We start from the raw sequence: 20,801 nt of genomic DNA, 5'->3' as shown, positions 1-20,801 counted from the left end.
GAAGCAGCAACAAATATAGTTGTTTGGCTCTTGCTCTGATTATCCTGGGACTGTGTAGCTACTTTTCTCTGCCATTAATTATTGAAACACCTTCTTGGAATCTGGACAGAACATATCTCCACAAATCCCAGATATCCTAACTGTAATCATACTGAGACGATGGATTAATGAACATATTTTCATAACGAGCAAGGGCAAGTACTTCTTCTGTTTGGCAACCCCCCTGAACAATCCAGAGCAACCTGTGCCCAGAGGCATTGTGCCACACCTCCTTCATAACTACCCAGGGGAAGATGGAAAATAGAGTTACACTCATGCAGGCCATGTTTCTCTTGGCCCTTTTCTTACAGTGGCAATGCATGCCCCCATGGGATTTATAAACTATTTTTTCCTTAGTTGTTGGATATATTATTTTTGGCTTAGAAACCCTATATAGATGTATAGAAAAATCACAACAATTTCCCTCTATTTATAATTGATCTATTAAAAAATGGCAAAGTGTCAATGGGGTTGTCTGTGGTAAACTTGCAAAACAGATCAATGAAGCATTGTAGAGAGCCACAGATCCTATCTTAATTTTTAACATTTAGGATCTCCTTAGACAGGAATAGACCAGGTACTTTAATTGGACTTTTACACCTCTCATTTCGGTAATCTAACATAATGATTTTATTATGACTGACCAAATCAAACATAATGATTTAATGACGGACCAAATCTAAGATAATGATTTAATAACTGACCAAAAGAAAATGGTTGATTTTTTTCCCTCCAAAATGCAATACTAGTTATCTCATAGCTTTTAGAGAAACTAATGTTCCCATGAGATTTTTTATATGAAATTAGATAGATTGGATAGATTCTAGGAGTTCTTAGGTGGGAAAAAAGTTGCATTTTTATTTTTATTAACCTTCATTTCCTTTGGAATCCTATGTATTTTATTTTATGCACTTAAAAACATTATTCTAAGAAAGGGTCTATTGATTTCATCAGACAGACAGAGGGGTCTATGACACAAGAAAAGAGTAAGAACCCCTGATCTAAGGCAATATTTCCTAAACTCTTCCACAAAATCCTAATGTCTGATGCAACATGAATAGATGGTCAAAAAGAATGTTTTGGTGATTAATGATATTTCTCCCTGTGATATTAACTATGAAATTGTTGTTCAGTCAATTCAGTCATGTCTTTGTGATTCTTTGTGACTCCATTTGCGGTTTTCTTGGCAAAGATACTAGAGTGATTTGCTATTTCCTTCTCTGGCTCATTTTACAGATAAGAAAAATGAGGCAAATGGGGTTAAGGGACTTGTTCAGGGTCACACAGTCTGAGGCCAATTTGCACTCAGGAAGATGAGAAAAGGCCTAGTGTTCTATCCTTTGCCATATAGCTGCCCCCAAATATGAATTTATGTCTATATAAAATATGATACACATAAATTTTTTTGGTATCAAAATAATATGAATCCCCTATATTTTCTAAAATTTCTTTAGTTCCCCATTTTTTAGAGGGTATCCCATCATGAAGACCAGTTTTTTAAATCAATGTATTATAAATACAAGAAAGGTTCTTTATTTAACAGGCATTTTTAAAGCATCTACTATGTTCCGGGCACTGTGCTAAGCACTGGAGATGCAACACAAAAATATTAATACATCCTTTCTGTGGTAGCAAAGAACTGGGAATAAACTAAATGCTTGCTTTTGCTTATGAGGAAATCACTAAATAAAGTATGGTACATAAATGTAATAGAATATTGTCATACTGTAATAAATGATAAATATGAGTAATTCCCAGACAATCATGGGAAGACTTATCTGAACTGATGCAGAGTGAAGGGCCAATCACAAAAATTGCATATACAATTAGCTACAATCACCAAATGAAAACAACAAAAGAATACATCTGCCAGGTAAGTAGGAAGACAAAGGTTGGTTCCAGAGAAGAGTTAAGAAAATGCAGCTCCTTGCTGTCATTCCAAAAGTGGAAGACTAAGGATATAGAATATTTCATACACTGTTTGACATAGACCTTGTTTTGATTAGTTGTGCTGTACTCTTTCTTTTTCATCTTCAGAGTAGGGAAGAGAGGGGAATATATTTGGAAATAAATGTGCTAAAAAAATAACAGACCAATAAAAGAGTTTTTTTTTTCCTTAAGAAAAAAGAATTTCAAGACCTCAAGTCTTTCATGGTCAAATTAATTTGGGAAACATTGGTCTAGAGGAATGGAGGGAGATTTTTGTTTGGTGACGCCAATGAGCCTTGTACAACCTCAAAATGGGTCTTTGGCAAGGCAAGTGGGATATCTGGATAATTCCTCGTAATCAAATGGCAAAGATTCTAATACTTCTATAAGAAACAGACATTGTGCTCCACTGTTTAAAATCCATTAATGAAAACAAAATCAGTGGAAAGAACACTGGACTTGGTGTGAGGCCAGTTTTCCCCCCTGGCAATTCAGCTGCTGTCATCTAAATTAACTCAGTGGACAGAATGGACACAAGGAGGCCACCTAATCATTTTTCTCACCAAAACTCCCTCTTCTTTTTCTCAGCAATCCTTTCCTTTTCTTCTCTGCTTCTCCTCATCCTTAGCATAGTCACAAGCTGCTATCAACAAATTAACAATTAAATGGAGGAGAGTTGTTATATCTCTGCTAGTGTAACCACTGATGGTTCACTTAGTTCTTCCCAATTTCCCAGAAAATAAGGCTAATGATATAGGCCCCACTGTCTGCACAGAGGTATTTGTATCTTGGAATGAACTTGGAGCCTGGATTCTAGATGTGACAGTCACTAACTCCTGTGAACTTGGGTAAATTCTTTCTCTGGGTTTATTTTCTGAAATGAGACAAATTAAACAATCTTCAAGGCCCTTATTAGCTCTAATGTTTTGTTAGTCCTAATGTTGCTGTAAATGATTTGTGATCTACATCCAAAAGGTTGAAGGCTGACCAAATGAAAAACAGTAAAATGATGTGGATTTGGCAGTTTTTCCTGAGCGTTTATTCTGTGATTTGTTTGTTCCAGGAGAGAAGGCAGAAGTGATGGCCGGCAATGAAATCTGACAAAGGCGAAACCATGCGAGAGAAGGATGAAGTTCTTATTGCAACCTTACCTACTTGGTAAAACTCAAACTTGGGGTAACAGTGAGAGAAAGAACAAGGTTGGTTTTTTTAAAGTTTTTTTTTTTTTTAACCTAGTGAAAGTGAGAGGAAGAAGTCTACCTTAAGAGTTTAATAGGCAGCTTTATGTATTTATATGCTTTGACTGAAGTTAAAAAGGTCTGTTTCACACAATAGGTAATTTCTAGTTGGATTTTAAAAGGAGGGAAAAAAAAAACTCTGATCATTTCAAAAGCAATGAAGCCTGATAGACCAATGAGAAAAGAAAGCAGTAATTTATGGCTACCATTAAGAACACAAAGACAAAGACAGGGAAAGTTTCACTAAGTGAAGATTTACAAATGTGTATAAACCATCCTTACAACTAGAAATGGCCAGTGTTTCTCTCAGAACAAAGCAAAAGGGGGAGGGAGGGAAGAGTGAGAGACAGAATGAGAGAGGGAGAAAAGGATGGAACCTGCCTGCCTTCACTGGGGATGAAAAGGTCAAAAAGACATCATCCGGCCCCGCCCCTCCCTTTTAAAAAGAGACTTTTTTCTTCTTCTTCTCAAATAGAAATGTGCAACAGTAAGTCTACAGGACAAACCAACCTCCTCAAATTATTCAGAGCGTGGGTGAAGGAGGAAGGGCTATGGAGAGGAAAGCCGCGTATGTGTGTGAGAGATGGGTGTGAATCCGTGTGCCTACGGAGCTCTATTTGGGACTTGCAGTTGTGATTTGTGTCCGGATGTTTTGATGATACAGGAAAGTGCTTGGGTACATCGCCTTGTAATATCCCGGGCCCAGAGGGAAGCTTACAAGGGAGGCTTTCATCTCAGCTCCTATAGAACTTGTGGGTCTCTGCCCCCCAAATAATCGGGCACTGAGAGGAGGAATGACTCAAGGTGATGCTCCCCAGATGGACCTTAAAAAAAAGCTGTCTCTTATACAGAAAGTCACCCTCATCACTGGTGCCATCCACGGGGCAAGGAATGGAAACTACATTCAGATCTACAAGATCTCCCTTTTATACTCCTCGTCTGTTGACGAGCAAAAAAGTTCGCCTTTTTCTGAGGACGTTCTGTGATCTTTTATACCCAGTTTTAGCTAAATAAAAATGTGTGTGTGTGTGTGTGTGTGTGTGTGTGTGTGTGTGTGTGTGTGTGTGTGTTAGGTACAATAGATTAGACAAGAAACAAGAGATTTTTAAGGTCTCTCCCATTGAGATTCTGAGATTCCCCGAAAGCTCCTTTGCCCCGGCCGGAGCAGATCTCCCTGCTCTTCCTTGCTCCCCGCTCTCCGGGTCCCTTCCCTCTCCAACCTGGAGCCAATGATGGGGCTGTGGTGGGGTGGACAGCAGTTAGTGATGGAGCCAGCAGTAACGGTTAGTGAGCCCGGGAGAGGATGCTCCCAGACGGAGGTGCGCAGTGGTGCGGGACTTTGCCGGCTTGTGAGGAGAGGGAAGAAGCTGGGGGTAGAACGGAGGAAAAGAACACGGGCTCTCCGGAGCCACAGGACTTAGTTCCAAACCCTGCCTCTCTGAGTCTCAGTTTCCTTATCTGTAAAACGAGAGCTTTCTCTAGAGATGTGCTCCTAGTGAGCTTGCTTGCCACAGAGCCTTGCACACATTAGGCACTTCAATGAATGTTTGTTGAACTGAATTCGCTTGAAAGGGAGGCAATACCTTGCACACATTAGGTCCTTTAATGAATGTTTGTTTAATTGAATTCGCTTGAAAGGGAGTTACTACCTTGCACACATTAGGCACTTTAATGAATGTTTGTTTAATTGAATTCGCTTGAAAGGGAGTTACTACCTTGCACACATTAGGTCCTTTAATGAATGTTTGTTTAATTGAATTCGCTTGAAAGGGAGTTACTACCTTGCACACATTAGGCACTTTAATGAATGTTTGTTTAATTGAATTCGCTTGAAAGGGAGTTAATACCTTGCACCCATTAGGTACTTTAATGAATGTTTGTTGGATTGAACTTGTTTAGAAGGGAGTGAATACCTTGCACCCATTAGGTACTTTAATGAATGTTTGTTGGATTGAACTTGTTTAGAAGGGAGGCAATGCCTTGCACCCGTTAGGCACTTTAATGACTGTTGAACACTTGGGAGAGAAGGGACGACCACTTTTTCTGGGACGAGTCGCTCCCCACAACAGGTGCGCTAGGGAGTGCAGCAGCCCCAGCCACGTGCGCCGGAGCCACGGCAGAGAGCTCGGCGCTCCTCAGGTGTGTGGGTCAGGCCTCCGGGGGGCGGGGAGAGGGCCCGTCTGGAGGCCCCGCCCCCTTGGCCCGGCCGGGAGAGAGGCTGACGGGGAGGGAGGGGGCGTGTCCTCGCGGCCCCGGGTGAAAATGAGGCCGGGCCGGGGGGCGGGGCAGTGCGGGGCCGGCGGGCGCGAGCCGGGGCTGTCAGAGTGTCAGACGGCCGGCCGGCGGGCGCGAGTCCGGCAGGGCGCTCTCCCTCACGCGCACTCGCGCCCCTCGGCGCTGGCGGCCGCTCGGCTCCCGGCAGCGCTGCGCTCCTCTGCGGCCGCCTCTGCCTCCACGATGCGGAGCCGGGGCCGCGGCTGGTGCGGGGCGGCGGGGGCGCCGCTGCTGCTGCTCCTGCTCTCCGGGCTGTCGTTGTCCTCGCCGCCGCCCGCGGGTGAGCGTCCCGACGCGTGGAGCGGGGACCGGGGAAGCGCGGGGCCGGGAGGCGGGGGGCCGGGGGCGGCGCGGGGCCGGGTCTGTGACAGCTCCCTGCGCGGTCCTCGTCTCCTTCCCCTTCCTCCCGCCGTCCGCCTTCCCCTTCTCTCCTCTCCCTTCACCCCTCTCTCCCTCTCCCTTCATCCCTCTCTTCTCCTCCTCTTTCACTCTTTCCCCTCCCCCTTCTCTTCCTCCCTTTCCCTTTCCCCTTCTCTCTCCTCTCTCCCTCCCCTTCCCCCTTCCTCCTCTTTTCTCCCTTCCCATTTTTCTTCCTTCCCTTTCACCCTTTCCCCTCCCCCTCTCCTTCTCTTCCTCCCTTTCCCTCCCCTTCCCTCTCTAATCTCCCCTCACCCTTTTTCTTCCTTCTCTCCTTTCATCCCCTCTCCTCCCCCCTCTTTTTCCCTCCTCTCTCCCTCCTTCCCCTTCCCCCTTTTCCTTTCTCCCCCTCCCACTTTCACCCGTGCGTCCCCTCCTCCGTCCTTTCAGCGGCGGCCGGCGCGGGGGCTCCGCGGGGCTTTTACTTGCCGTGGGGCTGGCTGCTGGGGAAGCCGGGAATGCCCTTAAGTGCTTCTTTAAGGAACCAGCCTGAGTTTTCCGCAGCCGGAGTTAGGTGCCTGTGATGAAAGGAACTGACTCCACCTGAATTACTTCCCAGTTTGATCATTTCTCAGGAAGAGTAACTTTCACCAGATATTTCTACCAGTCTATAAGCCTGTGCAAAGGGCGCGGGTTACGTCTCAGAAACGGATAGTTTGTTTTAAAGCTTAGTTACAAATGTCTAACACCGAGGCTACATTTTAGTTTCTGTTTGCCTCGCAGTTCAGGAAGGCCCACGCCGCTTGCATGCTTGGTAAGGTGGGCAGCGACAGATTGGGTGGACATGTGGCTAGAAGAAAAGAGCTTAACCTGTCTAGTCTCCTCCTACAAGTGCGGGGATCCGCTGAGCTCTCCTCTTTGCAGATGTGGACGAGTGTGCCCGAGGGACCGACGACTGCCATGCAGATGCCATCTGCCAGAACACGCCCACGTCCTATAAGTGCTCTTGCAAGCCGGGCTACCAAGGCGAAGGCGAGCAGTGTGAAGGTAAACTTGCCGTGGTCCGGAGAGGACCTTAGAATCCAGCTCCCTCATCCTGCCAGGACTGAGGACCAGGGAGACTTCCTTTCCCAGACTCCACCACTCATCACCAGCACATGGAATTAGAATTCTTGTTCCTTGTCTCCAAATCTGTTTTTCCATCATACCCCAGCGCCTTTGATCACTTTAATTTCTGAAATTCTACCTTCAGTCATAATTGTGAAAGTTATTTTATTCTCTCCTGATTTTTTTTTTTTTGTGATTTGATATTTTATCAGTTCATGTGTCAATTTTGAACTTTTGGTGATACATGATGTAAAATGTCAGTTTCAACCTAAATTCTGCCAAATTGCTCTCCAGTCTTCCTGGGAGTTCTTGTCCAAAAAAAATTCTTCCTCCAGTAATTTATATCCTCAGTTTTATCAAACACTGAGTTACTGTTCCTAGTTGCTTCTGTTTCTTTCTTTCTTTTTAAACTAGTATCCATTTTTAAAAAATCACTATTTTGTACTATAGTATGAGATCTGGTAATAATGAGTTGCCCAATTATGAGAGGATGAGGTATTTCCGAGTTTCCCTTTATTTTTGTCATAAGTGTTTTATGTATTTATATAAATCTTATGTGTATCTTGGTAGGCTACCATATATTTTATATATTCTGTAATTATTATACATGGAACCTATTTTCCCTGGGTTTTGTTAGTACTCTCTAGAGATGCAGATGGTGTTTATGAATTTCTTTTGTATTCTGCTACCTTATTGAAGCTATAATTGCTTCAATTAGTTTCTGATTTTTTGGATTTCACTTAGTACACCATCATGTCATCCACTCAGAAAGGAAAATTTTGTCTTTGCCAAGTTTATACTTTTACTTTTGTTTTCATGTTATTGCTGCAGCTAGTCTTTCTAGACTTTGTTGTACATGATGACTTCTTAGGCCCATTCAAGGTTTATAATTTCCAACTGGGGTCTTAAAGAAAGAAGATTTCCTGGAAGAAACGGCACATGAATTGTTTTTGAAGTGTGGGTAGATGCTTTTCATTTGTTTAAGGGTAAAAGCAATGCTTTTTTAAAAAATCTAGGTTTTTTTTTTAATCTTAAATTTCTTCCTTAGAATTATACAGGCAATAATTTGATAAATTGATTAATAATATAATGAACATACTTTGTAAGACTCTTCTGGGTGGACCTGTATATATGGTACTTCACTCTATTTTCATCACTAGTGACGAGTTTGTGTTTAAAAGTGGAATAGAAACATTTATATCAAGATTTGTCCAAATAGATCGTACACTTGAACAATAGTTTGACTTCTTAAATAGATTGAGATTAATAAAGACTTTTTTGACTTGCCCATTTAGGCAGAGGATTTGAATTTGGTGAATTGTGGTCAAAGGATCTGGATTTTTCTGAATTTCATTATTATCCTTTAGAATCCTGATCTTTTATAAGAAAACAGTTAAATACTCATTGAACTGAAATACCTAGATGTAGGTATAGAGATTATGGTATTTGAGTGGTTGCTAAATTATCCAGATAAATTTTATATTGTTGACATGCCTTTTCCTGATGGGATTGGGAAAAACATGAACCATATACTTAATCATAAGTGAGCCACAGAAATAAAATCTTTATAGTACCAAAAGGGCAAAACTGTTAATCATTGTATATTATTTGTTTTGGTGATAGAAACTCCTCTTGCCACTGGACCTAGGTATTCATAGCAACATGACTATTTTACGTTATAAACTTATTTTGGCAGGGAGTTATACTCTCTTTCTAAATGTTTAGTATGGTTTAGTATTCAACAATATGCTACTGATGCATCATTGAGTGTTTGTCCCTTTCCTATCAAGAACCAAACACTTAAGAGCCAGCAGCATCCTATTTCATTTTATGCCAAATTTAGCATCCTGGGTCCTCTGTCATACACCTTTTCCTTTTCTCTGACTCACTCTATCTCACCAATGTCATTACATGACTCCTTCCTTTGCCCCAAGAAATTTTCTTGTATCACTCTACACACAATTTGTATTTTTATCTCCTAGTGTTTTTTTTTTTTTTTTTTTTTAACAAATTTGTCATGTATGGAATCCTCTTTTTCTTTTTCTTCAAAACCTGATTGAAAATTCACCTCTTTCAGGAAGCTTTCTGTGATTGATCTTTTCTGATTTTGTTCTTATATGGCATAAAGGTTTTCTTCACAAAGATTAAAATCAAAACAGGTTCTGACTGAAATCAAGTTGTGAACTATGTAAACTTTAACTTCTCCTATTCTTCATGTTTTCCCTTTTCAATAGTGCTTCTTATAACCTTTAATCACTAGTATCCTTTTATCCTTTCACTGTACTATCAGAACAGGAAAAGATCTATACATATTGTATATTTAGTAAACTTGGCATACCACGGAATTATTGAGGGTTTGGTTCCAGACCACTGCCATAAATATCACAATAAAGTGAGTCACACGAATTTTTTGGCTTCTTAGTACATAGAAAAATCATGTTTATATTATATTATAGTCTGTTAATTGTGTAATAGTAGTATATTTAAAAATGTAGATACCTTAATTAAAAATACTTTATTGCTAAAAATGCTAACCATACTCTGAGACTTCAGTGAGGAGTAATTTTTTTGCTGGTGGAGGGACTTGCCTCAGTGTTGATGGCTGCTGACTGATAAGGGCAGTAGTTGCTAAAAGTTGGGGTGACTTTGGAAATTTCTTGAAATAATTCAACAATGAAGTTTACTGCATCAATAGACTCTCCCCTTCACAAAAGATTTTTCTGCAGCACATGATACTGTTGGATAGCATCTTGCCTGTAGCAAAATTTCTTTTAAAACTGGAGTTGATCCTTACATGAACTGATACAAAGTGAACTAAGTAGAATCAGGAGAACATTATACACAGTAACAATGTTATATGATAATCGATTGTAAATGACTTTGCTATTCTCAGCAATAATTCAAAACAGTTCCAAAAAATTCAAAATAGTTCCAAAGAATTCATTATGGAAAATGCTATTTCCAGAAAAAGGACTGATGAAGTCTGAATATAGATTGAAATATACTATTTTCCACTTTATTTTTTCTCATGTTCTCCCCTTCCCCCCTTTGGTCTATATTTTCTTTCATAACATGACTAACATGGAAATGTTTTACATAATTACACATGTTATAACCTAAGTCAAATTGCTTACTGTCCCAGAGAGGGGAGGAGAGATGGAATGGGATGGAAGGAGAAAATTTGAAACTCAAAATTAAAAAAAAAAATCAGAATTAGAGTAAGTCCTCTTAAACCCTAATGTTGCTTTTTCAACTAAATTTAAGTAATATTATGAGGAGAGGGAGATAGACAGGGAAAGGCCAGGTTGGTGGAGTAGTCAGAACCTACACAATCTTTATCAATTGAGTTTGTTGCCTTATGTAGATACAATTCATGACACCCCAAAACAACTACAATAACGACATCAAAGATCACTGATCACAGATATAATAATAATAATAAAGTTTGAAATATTGCAAGAATTACTAAAATGTGTCAGAGACATAATGGGAACATGTTATTGGAAAAATTGGGAAAAAATTGGAAAAAAAAGTGCTGGTAGATTTACTTGATGCAGGGTTGCCACAAACCTTCAATTTGTAAAAAACACATTATCTGCAAAGTTCAGTTAAATGTGGTATGCTTGTATCTGAAGTGCAGAAGAAGATTTAAATGGTCTCTCCTGCCATTTTTATGGAGAAAGTGAATTTGGACTTTTCAAGTGGCCAGAATCAAGAGTTGTTACTCATAATTTTGTGTAAAACCTTGCCAAGTTTCAGGGTGTATGTGTGTGTGTGTGTGTGTGTGTGTGTGTGTGTGTGTGTGTGTGTGTGTGTGTGTGTGTGTGTGTGACAATTGGGGTTAGGTAACTTGTCCAGGGTCACACAGCTAATAAGTGTTAAGTATCTGAGACTACATTTGAACTCAGAGCTGGTGCTGTATCTGCTGTGCCATCTGGCTGCCTCCTCCACCCTTATTGACTCAGATGAAGGTAGAAGTGCTTTGCTTATAATATTTTGAAGGGGATTGTTATAAGCAAAGTAAGATGCTGGAAAACCTAGAGCTTCTATTCTATATGAGAGAAGACCCAAGGGAGACCTAATAGCTACCTTTAAGTGTTCTAATAGAATGTAAACTTCTTGAGAGTGAAAGATGTTGGTTTTTTCTTTCTAGGACGTAGCAAATCCCATATGTGCTGATTAATAAAATTTTTATTGAATTCAATTGAAATTGTCAGTGGAAGACAGATTAGATTTGCTTGGTGTTGCTGAAGAAGGCAAAATTGGAAATAATGGATAGGATTCGCAAAGATGCAAGTTTTGTTTTAATATAAATTATCTAAAAAGTAGGATGAACCGACTTGGGACAGATAATGTGTTACCCTTTACGAGAGATTTTCCAACAAAGTCTGGATAATTCTTTGGGAATGCTGGAGAAGAAATTCATATTCAAGTATCAGTTGGATTACATAGCTTGGGAAGGTCCATCTAACAATTATGGAATTGCTATTTTAGCCCCCGGCAGAGAACTACTTGAACTACTAGGTGGAAGCACAGAGAGAACTTCAGGGAAGAAGAGGGGGAATGTGCCTTAGTTTTAGGATTTTTATGTAGAAAAATAGGTATTTGTGTCCTCTGTGCACTGTGCCACCTTACTGCCTACCATCAACATTGAATGGCATTTATGATAGATACTAGAAAACTAGCCAAGGCAAGAGAGAATTTCAGTTTGACCTTGGTTATTAATCCTGGCTGAGGAATTTATGAGATACAGAATGGGTAAGAGCGGCCTTGAAGTCAGCAAGCTCTGCCTCAAGCCTGCCTTGGCTGTGTTCTGGCTGGCTGATCCTGAGCAAACACCTTACTTTTCATTGAACTAAGCAGCCCTCTAAGACTAGTCCACACCAAGGAGATACTGATCTGCTCTGGCAGAGGGAGTTTGCTTACCTGAACGTTTCTTCTGTCAATGAAATTACAAGTTAAGCCCCCAGCTCTGCCCTGGGTCCTTTATGGCAACTATCCAACATTTATGCCAGATTATTATGCAGCAGGTAACTGTCATGTCTGTCATTCAGTGTGGATCCCATTAAATTTTCATAAGTACGTGTTATGACACTGACTTATATTCATGTAAACTTATAATGCAGTTCTTTGGTCATAACTAAAAATATCAGAGGGAATATTTTCTGTTTATTCCCCTTGTTCTCTATGCTACAGAAATTTTTTGTTGATAAACTGCCTTTTAAAAGTTTACTTTTCATGGATGCTCTAGCGTTTAAAACATTTTGCAGGTAGATATCTTGTTTTTGGTTTTGTTTATATATGGCACTTAAATTAACCTTTACACAATTTATAGCAGATATGTCTTATTTTAATTTAAAATAATTGTTTTAATGATTGTCTTCTACCTGAAGGATCGATTGTAAATCAGTTATGAATTCAAAACTGAAATGTTCTTTTGAAGGAAAAAAAGAGAGGGAGAATGTATGGAGATTATAGTTCAGAGATGCAACTGTCTTCTCAACAAATGAATTTCATTCACTTGGTCTAGACCTGTGGCATCTTCTCTTTATTACCAACTTCATTTTGCGAGTCTTTTCTGGAGAAAATGAGCCAAGTGTGACCTTTTCAGACAAGCTATTTCTTCAAACCAAGACTGATTGACCATTTGTCATGAATGTTGTAGAGAGGATTCTCATTGGCAGTTATTTGGACTAAATGATCTTTCAGATTGCAATTTTAAAATTATTTGTCCATTAAAATTTCATAGCAGCTATGTCTGCAAGATAAGAATAGAGTTCTGTTCCTTAGAAATTCTGAAAATTGAAAAAATGTGACATTAAATGGAGTAGTGGTCCTATTGGCTGAATTCCTTAAAGAACAAAAATTTCTAAAATAAAATAATGACATGGCACTTTAAGTCATTTGTTTTTCTTTGAAATGTTCAGTACCTAGAACACAGAGTTGGGGATTGTAATCATTGTATACATTAAGTAATCTGCCTTTGTATTTTACAAAACATCACGAATCAAATTAAGGTTAGTAGGAATACTCTTATTGTTGCAGGATCATAGATTTGGAAAGCATTCTATAGACCATCTTGTTCAGTGTCCTTATTTTATAAATGAAGTAAGGCACAGCCAGAGAGATTGTTACTATTGGTTCTTTAAATGAAAACAGTTATTTAAAAAGAATCTGATTTTCAACATAAATAAAAACAGAAAAAATTAGGTTTAAGTATTCAGGATAGCTTCTTTATATCATTTTGCTTAATCAAGAATTATTTACATTGTGTGGTTTATTTCAGTGGAAACATTAGCTTGAAGTGCTAACTTTTTGTAATAACAAAGTGGTGTCCATTGCCTGGGGAATGACTGAATGAATTACAGTATAGGAATATAATGAAATCTCATTGGATTGTAAGACATGATGAAGATGATTTCAAGGAAAGATAAGAAATCTTGTATTAACTGACAGTAAAATAAGCCAAAACAGAAAAGTAATATCAACAATGATTACAATAATGGAAATACAATAAAACAAAGCTGAACATTATGTAATGACTGATCCCTGGAGAGGGAATGAGACAAGTGATAGACTGCTGAAATAGAACATGTTATAAGTTATCACATGCAGCCACTATCAATGGTTTTGGAAAAGTTCTTGTGTATATAATTGGAGGTGGGAATGGTAGGGACAGAGACATTTCTGAAAAAAAAAAAACTTTAAAAGTAGAAAAAAAGCTTTGTTGATCTAATCACTTTACAGCAAAGTTCATGAAGTATTGGAACAGTCAATTCATAAGATGATTTTAGAGAATGTTTGTTATATACAGTTTCATATCATAACCTGTCTTTATCAAAGATATAGCATACATCTTATAGACTTTTACTTTATTCCTCAGACATTGATGAATGCGATAATGAATTCAATGGAGACTGTGTGCATGAATGTTTTAACATTCCAGGCAATTATCGCTGCACTTGTTATGATGGCTTCATGTTGGCTCAAGATGGTCATAATTGTCTTGGTAAGTAGTATAGTACCAAACAATTGTAAGCATTAATTTCCTTAACTTAGTCCTTTACCTATAACTTGATTGGATTTAAACAATAAGCATAAAGGCAGAACATCTTCAAAATCAGTATTTTATTTTTGTCCAAATGGGGAATCTGAACTCCTAATGATTTTTAATAATTTGTGATGTTATTCTTCCCAGGCTTATGAGATAATATTATCATTATTACTGATTGATCTTATAGTATACCGGTATTATTCTAAGATCAAATTTTAATTTTTGTTTTCTTATAAGAATCATGGATAGACCTGAATATTTTATTAGAAGTATCATTGCTGATAGTTAATGCCATTCTGGGACTCTCTCAGATCTCTAGAATCACGCAAACCTCTTCTTTTGAAGAATCAAAGTGTGTCCTTTGGTTTGAGCCAGGTAGATTTTATTTTATTTTTTGCAGGGGAAGAAGAGACAGAACACTTCCATTATTCTTTTTCCTTAAGGATACACACACACACACACACACACACACACACACACACACACACACACACACACACACACACATCTGCTGGAGTTTTTAATCTATGGAGCTGGGGATACTGAAGGATATTTATTAATTAGTTTCTTAAGATAAGATTTCTCCAGAACTACTGAAAACAAGCTATTTGGCTGGAAGTGGAATTGTGTGGATGCTTCTGAATAACTAACTTGGTGTCAGGGAGTTGCTGACTTAGCTGGCCCTCTCCTACAACGTATGTTGGCAGCTCTTTGTGGTCTTGCCAACCAAATTCCATTTGTGGTCAAAGGTCTATGTTTGATGTGCAGATGAATGTCTGGAGAAGGTCCTGTGGCACAGACCTTTAATTTCCAAAATTGACCATGTTATTATCTATTGATCATGATATTCATGTGATTTATAGTAAAGCAGGATGAGAAACCACAGTCCCAGAGATAGGAGTTTGGGAAACTCTTGAGCTCCAGTTTTATCACAGAATCATAAGCTATTAGGTTGTTCTATGTTTGTTTCCCAGTAAACAGGGACTTCTCTCACTGCCTAAAGATATTGAGAGAAATTATTTTTCCTGGTAAATTGTGTTGAAATATGTGACTGAAAGGAAGATGTTGGAATGGAGAATGAAATACAGGTCTTCATTCAGCAGCTTTGTTTCTGTCTACTTTATTTAAATACAACTTTCTCTAATTCTTGTAGTCCCAGTAATACAAAGCACTTTCATTAAAACAATACTCTGAAGTAGGTAGGCATTATTATTATCTTCATTATACATAAGAAAATAGTAAGAAATAAATTGACTTGCTAGCAGTTATAAAGCCAGTGGACAATAGAGCAGAGACTTGCAACCAAGTTTTCTCTCTCCCCATGCTTTTTTCACTACATACAAAATGCTGCTTCTGCAGTATTTCCTAGTCCAGGCCAGGAGAGAGGTTCTTCTAGGTCTGTGGTCCAAGTGGAATGGGACAGTTCGGGACAATTGATGCCAAGCCAGGGAATTACATAAACACTAAGCAGTAGCCCTCAAACTTTTTAAATAGGGGGACAGTTCACTGGACCTCAGACTGTGGGAGCGCCAGACTATAGTAAAAACAAAAACTCACACTCTGTCTCCTCCCCTCGGCCCATTTGCCATAACTGGGCGGGCTGCATAAACATCCTCAGCGGGCTGCATCTGGCCCGACGTAGTTTGAGAACCCCTGCACTAATGTATTTGATGAGGAAAGAAAATCCAAGGACAAAAATAAATTTTGTGTCCTGAACATATATTTAAAATCTAGGAAATTATTTAATTTGTTGATTAAATTTACAGTAGCTCTTTTCATTTTCAGGAAGAATACTTTGTTCCTCTTTGATTCAATAGCAACCGAGATTTATATTTTTGCCTTGACAGTAGATCTTACGTACTTTATCTGAACATGTACAAAATAGACATCTGACAAATGTTTGTTGAATTGTATTGATGAATTGCTAACTTATGTGGTAAGATGTGGTCTAAATTATGAGAGACAAGAGTTGAAGGGCAAAGGATGATAATTGCAAATCTTTATTTCCAACCAAGCTGCAATCCTACATTTTCCATTTTGCTAAATATTTCTATCTAGTTATTCCACTGGCACCTCAAATTCAACTTATTCCCAATAAACTCATCATTTCCTTTTCAATCTGTTCTTCCTCTTGATTTCTTGTTTTCATTAATGTTAATATTCCATTATCATTGACTCTTTCCTCTACTTTGCTTGCATATCCAACTAGATGACATTTTTAAAAATGTGGCCCCTTTAATGTCTCTTATCATTCCCTCCTTTTTATTTCTCTCCCCACCACCTTAGCTCAGATCCTTGTTTTCTCTCACCTAAATTCCTGCAGGTCCGCTCAGCTGGTCTCCCTTGTCTTCAGTCCTGATATCTTTTCAGGTGTACTGTTTTTCAGGAATGATCTTCCTAAAGCACAGAAAGTTTTACATGCAAAAATCTTCCCTGCTTGTGTATTGGTCTAAACTCTTAAGAGTTATCCCAGGACTTCTATGCTCTGTGGCCTATACTCTACACAACAGCTGACTCATGTTCCCGCCCTCTCCTCAACAACTTGTCCCTCTCATTTTGCCTGTAGAATCCTTTTCATCTTGGCCCAGATGTTCCTCTTCCCTCTAGCTCCATTTTCCCCATTCCCTCCAACACACACATGCTTTCATGCATGCACTGTCTCCCTCCCTCCCCTGGCACAAGGTGTTGCTTTGATGAGACCGCATTCTCTCTCTTATTAGACTATAAACTCTTTGAGGGAAAGGATTATGAGTTTTTCTTAGAATCACAGATTAGAGCTGGAAAAAACTTAGAAATTATTTAATTCACCTTCCTTCATTTTATGGATTAAGGAACTGAGGCACAGAGAGGTTGCCGTTTGTCCAAGTTTTCACTGGTAGCACAGAGAGAACTGGCCTTTAACCATAGGACTGATTCCTAATTCAGCATTCATTCTATTCTACCACACTACCACAATCTTTGTATCAATTATAGCATTGAAAGCATGATAGAGTCTCCATAAATGTTGGGAAACAAACAATAGAATGAATGAATGAATCAACTGGGCTTCATAGTTTAAAAAAACTAGTCTAGATATTTGGTGGTGTTGGTTAATAAGTGTTTATTGGCAGGTTAATCATGAGCCCTGGGTTCTTTTCTTTTGGTTCCATTTCTAACTCCAAAGAGAGATAGTGCTTTCATCCTGCATTCTGTTTTTTTTCTTTGTAGAATTACTTCACAGTGATGTGAGAAGTTCACATGAGTAAACCTGCAATGTGTTTAAAGATAATTAAAAGAGCAACATTTGAAATAAAGTGAAAGGACTAGACAAACAAAACTTAAACATTTTCATTTTTCCCCATCAACCACATCTAAGAAATAATGAAAATGTAGGAATCCAAAACTCAGAGACAGAGGAAGAACAGATTCTGTTTCACATTATATTGAGATTTATAGGTTCTAAAACATCTCATCTAGAGTTAAACCCTTGTTAGGCTAGGATTCAAATACTCCTAGTGCTTATGCTAAATTCAGGGTATGCCAAGAAAAGCTTGTGATTTCTGCCAGCCATAATCCAGGTATCTAACTTAAGTGTGTGTTTGAATACACATATACATATATTCAAACTCACTTTTTCTGAAACCTTTCTTTCCTAATCCCAATTATACTTTCATCAGCTTCTTTCCTGAAATATGACAAAACATATAGGGAGAGCATCTTTTCAGTATCAAATTGCAAAGATATAATACACACACACACACACACACAAAGTGAATCAGATATTTTGAACTTAGAATAAAAATTATTCTTGCTAATACTAGATTTACAGATTGGAATACCAGGGTAAGGTGTGTTCTAAGGAAGGCTCATCCCCTGGAATTTGCTTCAGTCTTTGTTTTAAAATGGGCCAGGTTTCTTAGCCTTTAGGGTATGGCACAGGTCCCATCTGTTTAGTCCAATATCTGCCTAGTGAACAGATGAGTGTAAGATTTCAAATTTGAATCCTAGAAAAGTTATTTTAAAATGAATTTTCTTGTGCCTAGAGAGGATAGTGATAGCAAAAAAAAGTAGAAAAAAAGTAAATATATTTGAATCATCATTCTCTGTTTTTATTCCTGTCAATGTAAAAGTATGTTAAATCTTGGGACATGACTTTGGGTATTGAATATTAGTTTTATATTGGTCACAGTGATTTGTTTTTTAACCATCAAGATAATTTCTGTTATATTTATGAATTTGTATCTATGTTTGTTTGAGACATTAATATAGGACTGTATTGTGGATTAATATAGTTCCTGTAATAAAATCCTGAACAGGTTTTTGTTTGTAATTAGACTTAACCTGTCTGGGCTGGGGAAATGGCGAGACAAAGCTGATATAAATCCACTCCTTCCTCTTTCAGATGTGAATGAGTGCCTGTTCAACAATGGTGGCTGCCAGCACACATGTGTCAATACCATGGGGAGCTATGAGTGCCAGTGTAAGGAGGGCTTTTTCCTGAGTGACAACCAACATACGTGCATTCACCATGCAGAAGGTATAAATGGAACTTTTCTTATGTTACTAGGACTTTGTCACAATCAGTTAACAAATATTTATTAGGTGCCTATCATACAGAAAACTGAAAATGTTAACAGATGTCACAGAATGGCAGAGTGAGAGAGTGAGTCGATGGGCCATTGCTCCTCTTTGATCTTGTATTTAATATAGAAATTAAGTTCCATCATCTACCTCATGATAAAAGTGCTTTGTAAGCTGCAAAGTACTATAAATGTCAGTTGTTTGTCCTGGTTTTGTTATCTAGCTTCTCAGTCTTAAGTTTATCCTTTGCAAATGAGGAAGCTGGATTGGCCTGTGATTCAGATTTTCAAAAAATGGAGTGATGTTGTGCTTGAAACGCTAACCTTTAAAACATGGTTACCAGTGAATGAATTGGGGTTAGGCCACTTTTCTGCTTCAAGTTAGAACACAGACATGTTTCAAAATACTAGTAAGAAGGGAAAATTTTTTACTCATCCAAGCGTTATATCGTGCAGATCGTTATTTTCTCCCTTGTTTCATTGTTATTAAATTAAGAAAATGTGCCAAGTGCTTTGTAAATATAAAACATCATATAAACATGAGCTGCCATCATGTTTATTAAGAAAAACTACCAAATGTCACTGTCTTGTACGTTAAACATTGTTAACACCCTTTGACTCTGTACTACTTATTAATTTCCAATGAATAGAACTTTTTTTCTCCATTAACTAGTTGATTAACTGTCTAAGGAAGTATGAGTATTTTTTTACATTCAGAGTGGCTCATTTAGAATGTATGCACAATTAAAGTACCTATTTAAACAATTTCTTCTGCAGTAGCTAAATATACACAGAGAAAAACGTTCAAGTGGAAATCAGGCAGTTCATTTTAATGTTTTGTAGGCCCTCTTAAAGGGTAAAGCATACTGCTATGTTTAATACAGGAGAAGTCACAAAATACTGGAGCTAATCAGGATCATTTCTGAAATTGTGCGATGCACTAGTTCTTGATTGACAGTGGAATAGTAGATGTTGGCTTTCAAGTTGGGTCCTTTGGACTCTTTTGTATGTTTTGTAGGATTTGGGGCATCTTTGTCTCAGGAGACTTATGTAAAATTCTCACTGTGGGAAAGGATTCAAGAAACCAGTAGAGCAGAATAATCTGAGAAGCAGAGCATCCATTCTTTTGTTGTTTAAAGCTCTCTTACCAGAAGGAAGAATATTGTAGTCTGACACTTGGATATCTAGGCTGTAACATGGAAAGTCATTGATTAATTATTCCCATCCAAGTACCTGATATCATAGAAAGTAATTTGATCCTTAGGTAACTATGTGTTTTTCATTCAGTCATTTTAGATAAACTTATTGCAACCATCACTTCAAATAAAGTGAAGACTTTCAAACTGATAACACTCCCTTATCCTCAGCTTAAGTACCCAGCAAAAATCCACTTCCTTAAACCCTTAACCTCCTTAAAACAAGAGACAGAATGAATGTGAATCTTCTCTTAAAGTTTCCAAAATTATATATTTCAGACATTCTTGAATCCTCTGAAGCACATTTAAACTGAAAATATATATTTTTTTTTCTCATAAGATTGCAGTATGAATTCAAGAATTTGAATTGTGGCCTGGAAACTTTTCTTGTGATTTGTTATTGCTTTTCAAGCTGATTGCTTGGCAAATTCATATCAACATAAGTCAACAAAATACAGCAGTTTGTAACTAAGAATTCCTTCTATATTTTCTTTTTAAATTCTTAAATAGAACAATAGGTTAAAAGTGCCAAGTTGAGGGGAGGGTTTTTAAAATTAGTTTATATATTAAATTGATATTTAAGTTTTAAAACCCACAACTGACAGCTAAAATAATATTTAAAAGAAATCAATAATTAAATAACTGTCAAATATAAAGATCACATTTTAAAAACAGATTTGTATTTTTATTTGATGTTTCTCAGTTTGGAGGTTTAATTGCTTAGGAAGGTTCGAGGCTCTTGATATTTGTTTACTTGTTTATTTTATACTTAGAAATGTCAATTGTCCAGAAAACTAGCTCCCTATTTTTTCATGATCAGGAAGCAATAGAGATTATGTCTGGAAAGGACATATACTTTGTCTTTATCCCTATCCATGGTTGCTTTGGCTGTCTAAATAAACAATCTCTCAAGTTGAGATATGGCAAAATGGCTAAAATACAGACCTGGGAGTGAGAAAATCTATCCGTGGTCTTAGCTCTATTATAGTAACAATAATAATGGGTGGAATGTATGTAACACTTTAAGGTCTTTAAAGCTCTTTACATT

General features: G+C 38.0%; 1 protein-coding gene across 3 annotated transcripts in view; it reads left to right on the top strand.

Moving 5' to 3' along the window:
- Positions 1–5,495: 5,495 nt before the first annotated feature.
- The window catches only part of SCUBE2 (signal peptide, CUB domain and EGF like domain containing 2), a 91,360-nt gene continuing 76,054 nt past the window's right edge, over positions 5,496–20,801 (top strand). For 2 of the 3 annotated variants that reach the window (XM_074276040.1, XM_074276039.1), the window contains exons 1-4: positions 5,496–5,760; positions 6,762–6,884; positions 13,828–13,953; positions 18,380–18,514. In XM_074276040.1, coding sequence (XP_074132141.1) covers positions 5,664–5,760; positions 6,762–6,884; positions 13,828–13,953; positions 18,380–18,514 — 481 coding nt within the window. In that variant the 5' untranslated portion in view covers positions 5,496–5,663. Of the gene's footprint in view, positions 5,761–6,544; positions 6,652–6,761; positions 6,885–13,827; positions 13,954–18,379; positions 18,515–20,801 lie in introns of those variants that run through there. The other variant, XM_074276041.1, reaches the window with a different exon arrangement.

This window comes from Sminthopsis crassicaudata, chromosome 6 (genome assembly GCF_048593235.1).
Source record: "Sminthopsis crassicaudata isolate SCR6 chromosome 6, ASM4859323v1, whole genome shotgun sequence".
NCBI classification, from domain to species: Eukaryota; Metazoa; Chordata; class Mammalia; order Dasyuromorphia; family Dasyuridae; genus Sminthopsis; species Sminthopsis crassicaudata.
Note: the sequence above shows the minus strand (reverse complement) of the source record. Positions and strands in the feature narration are given on the sequence as shown.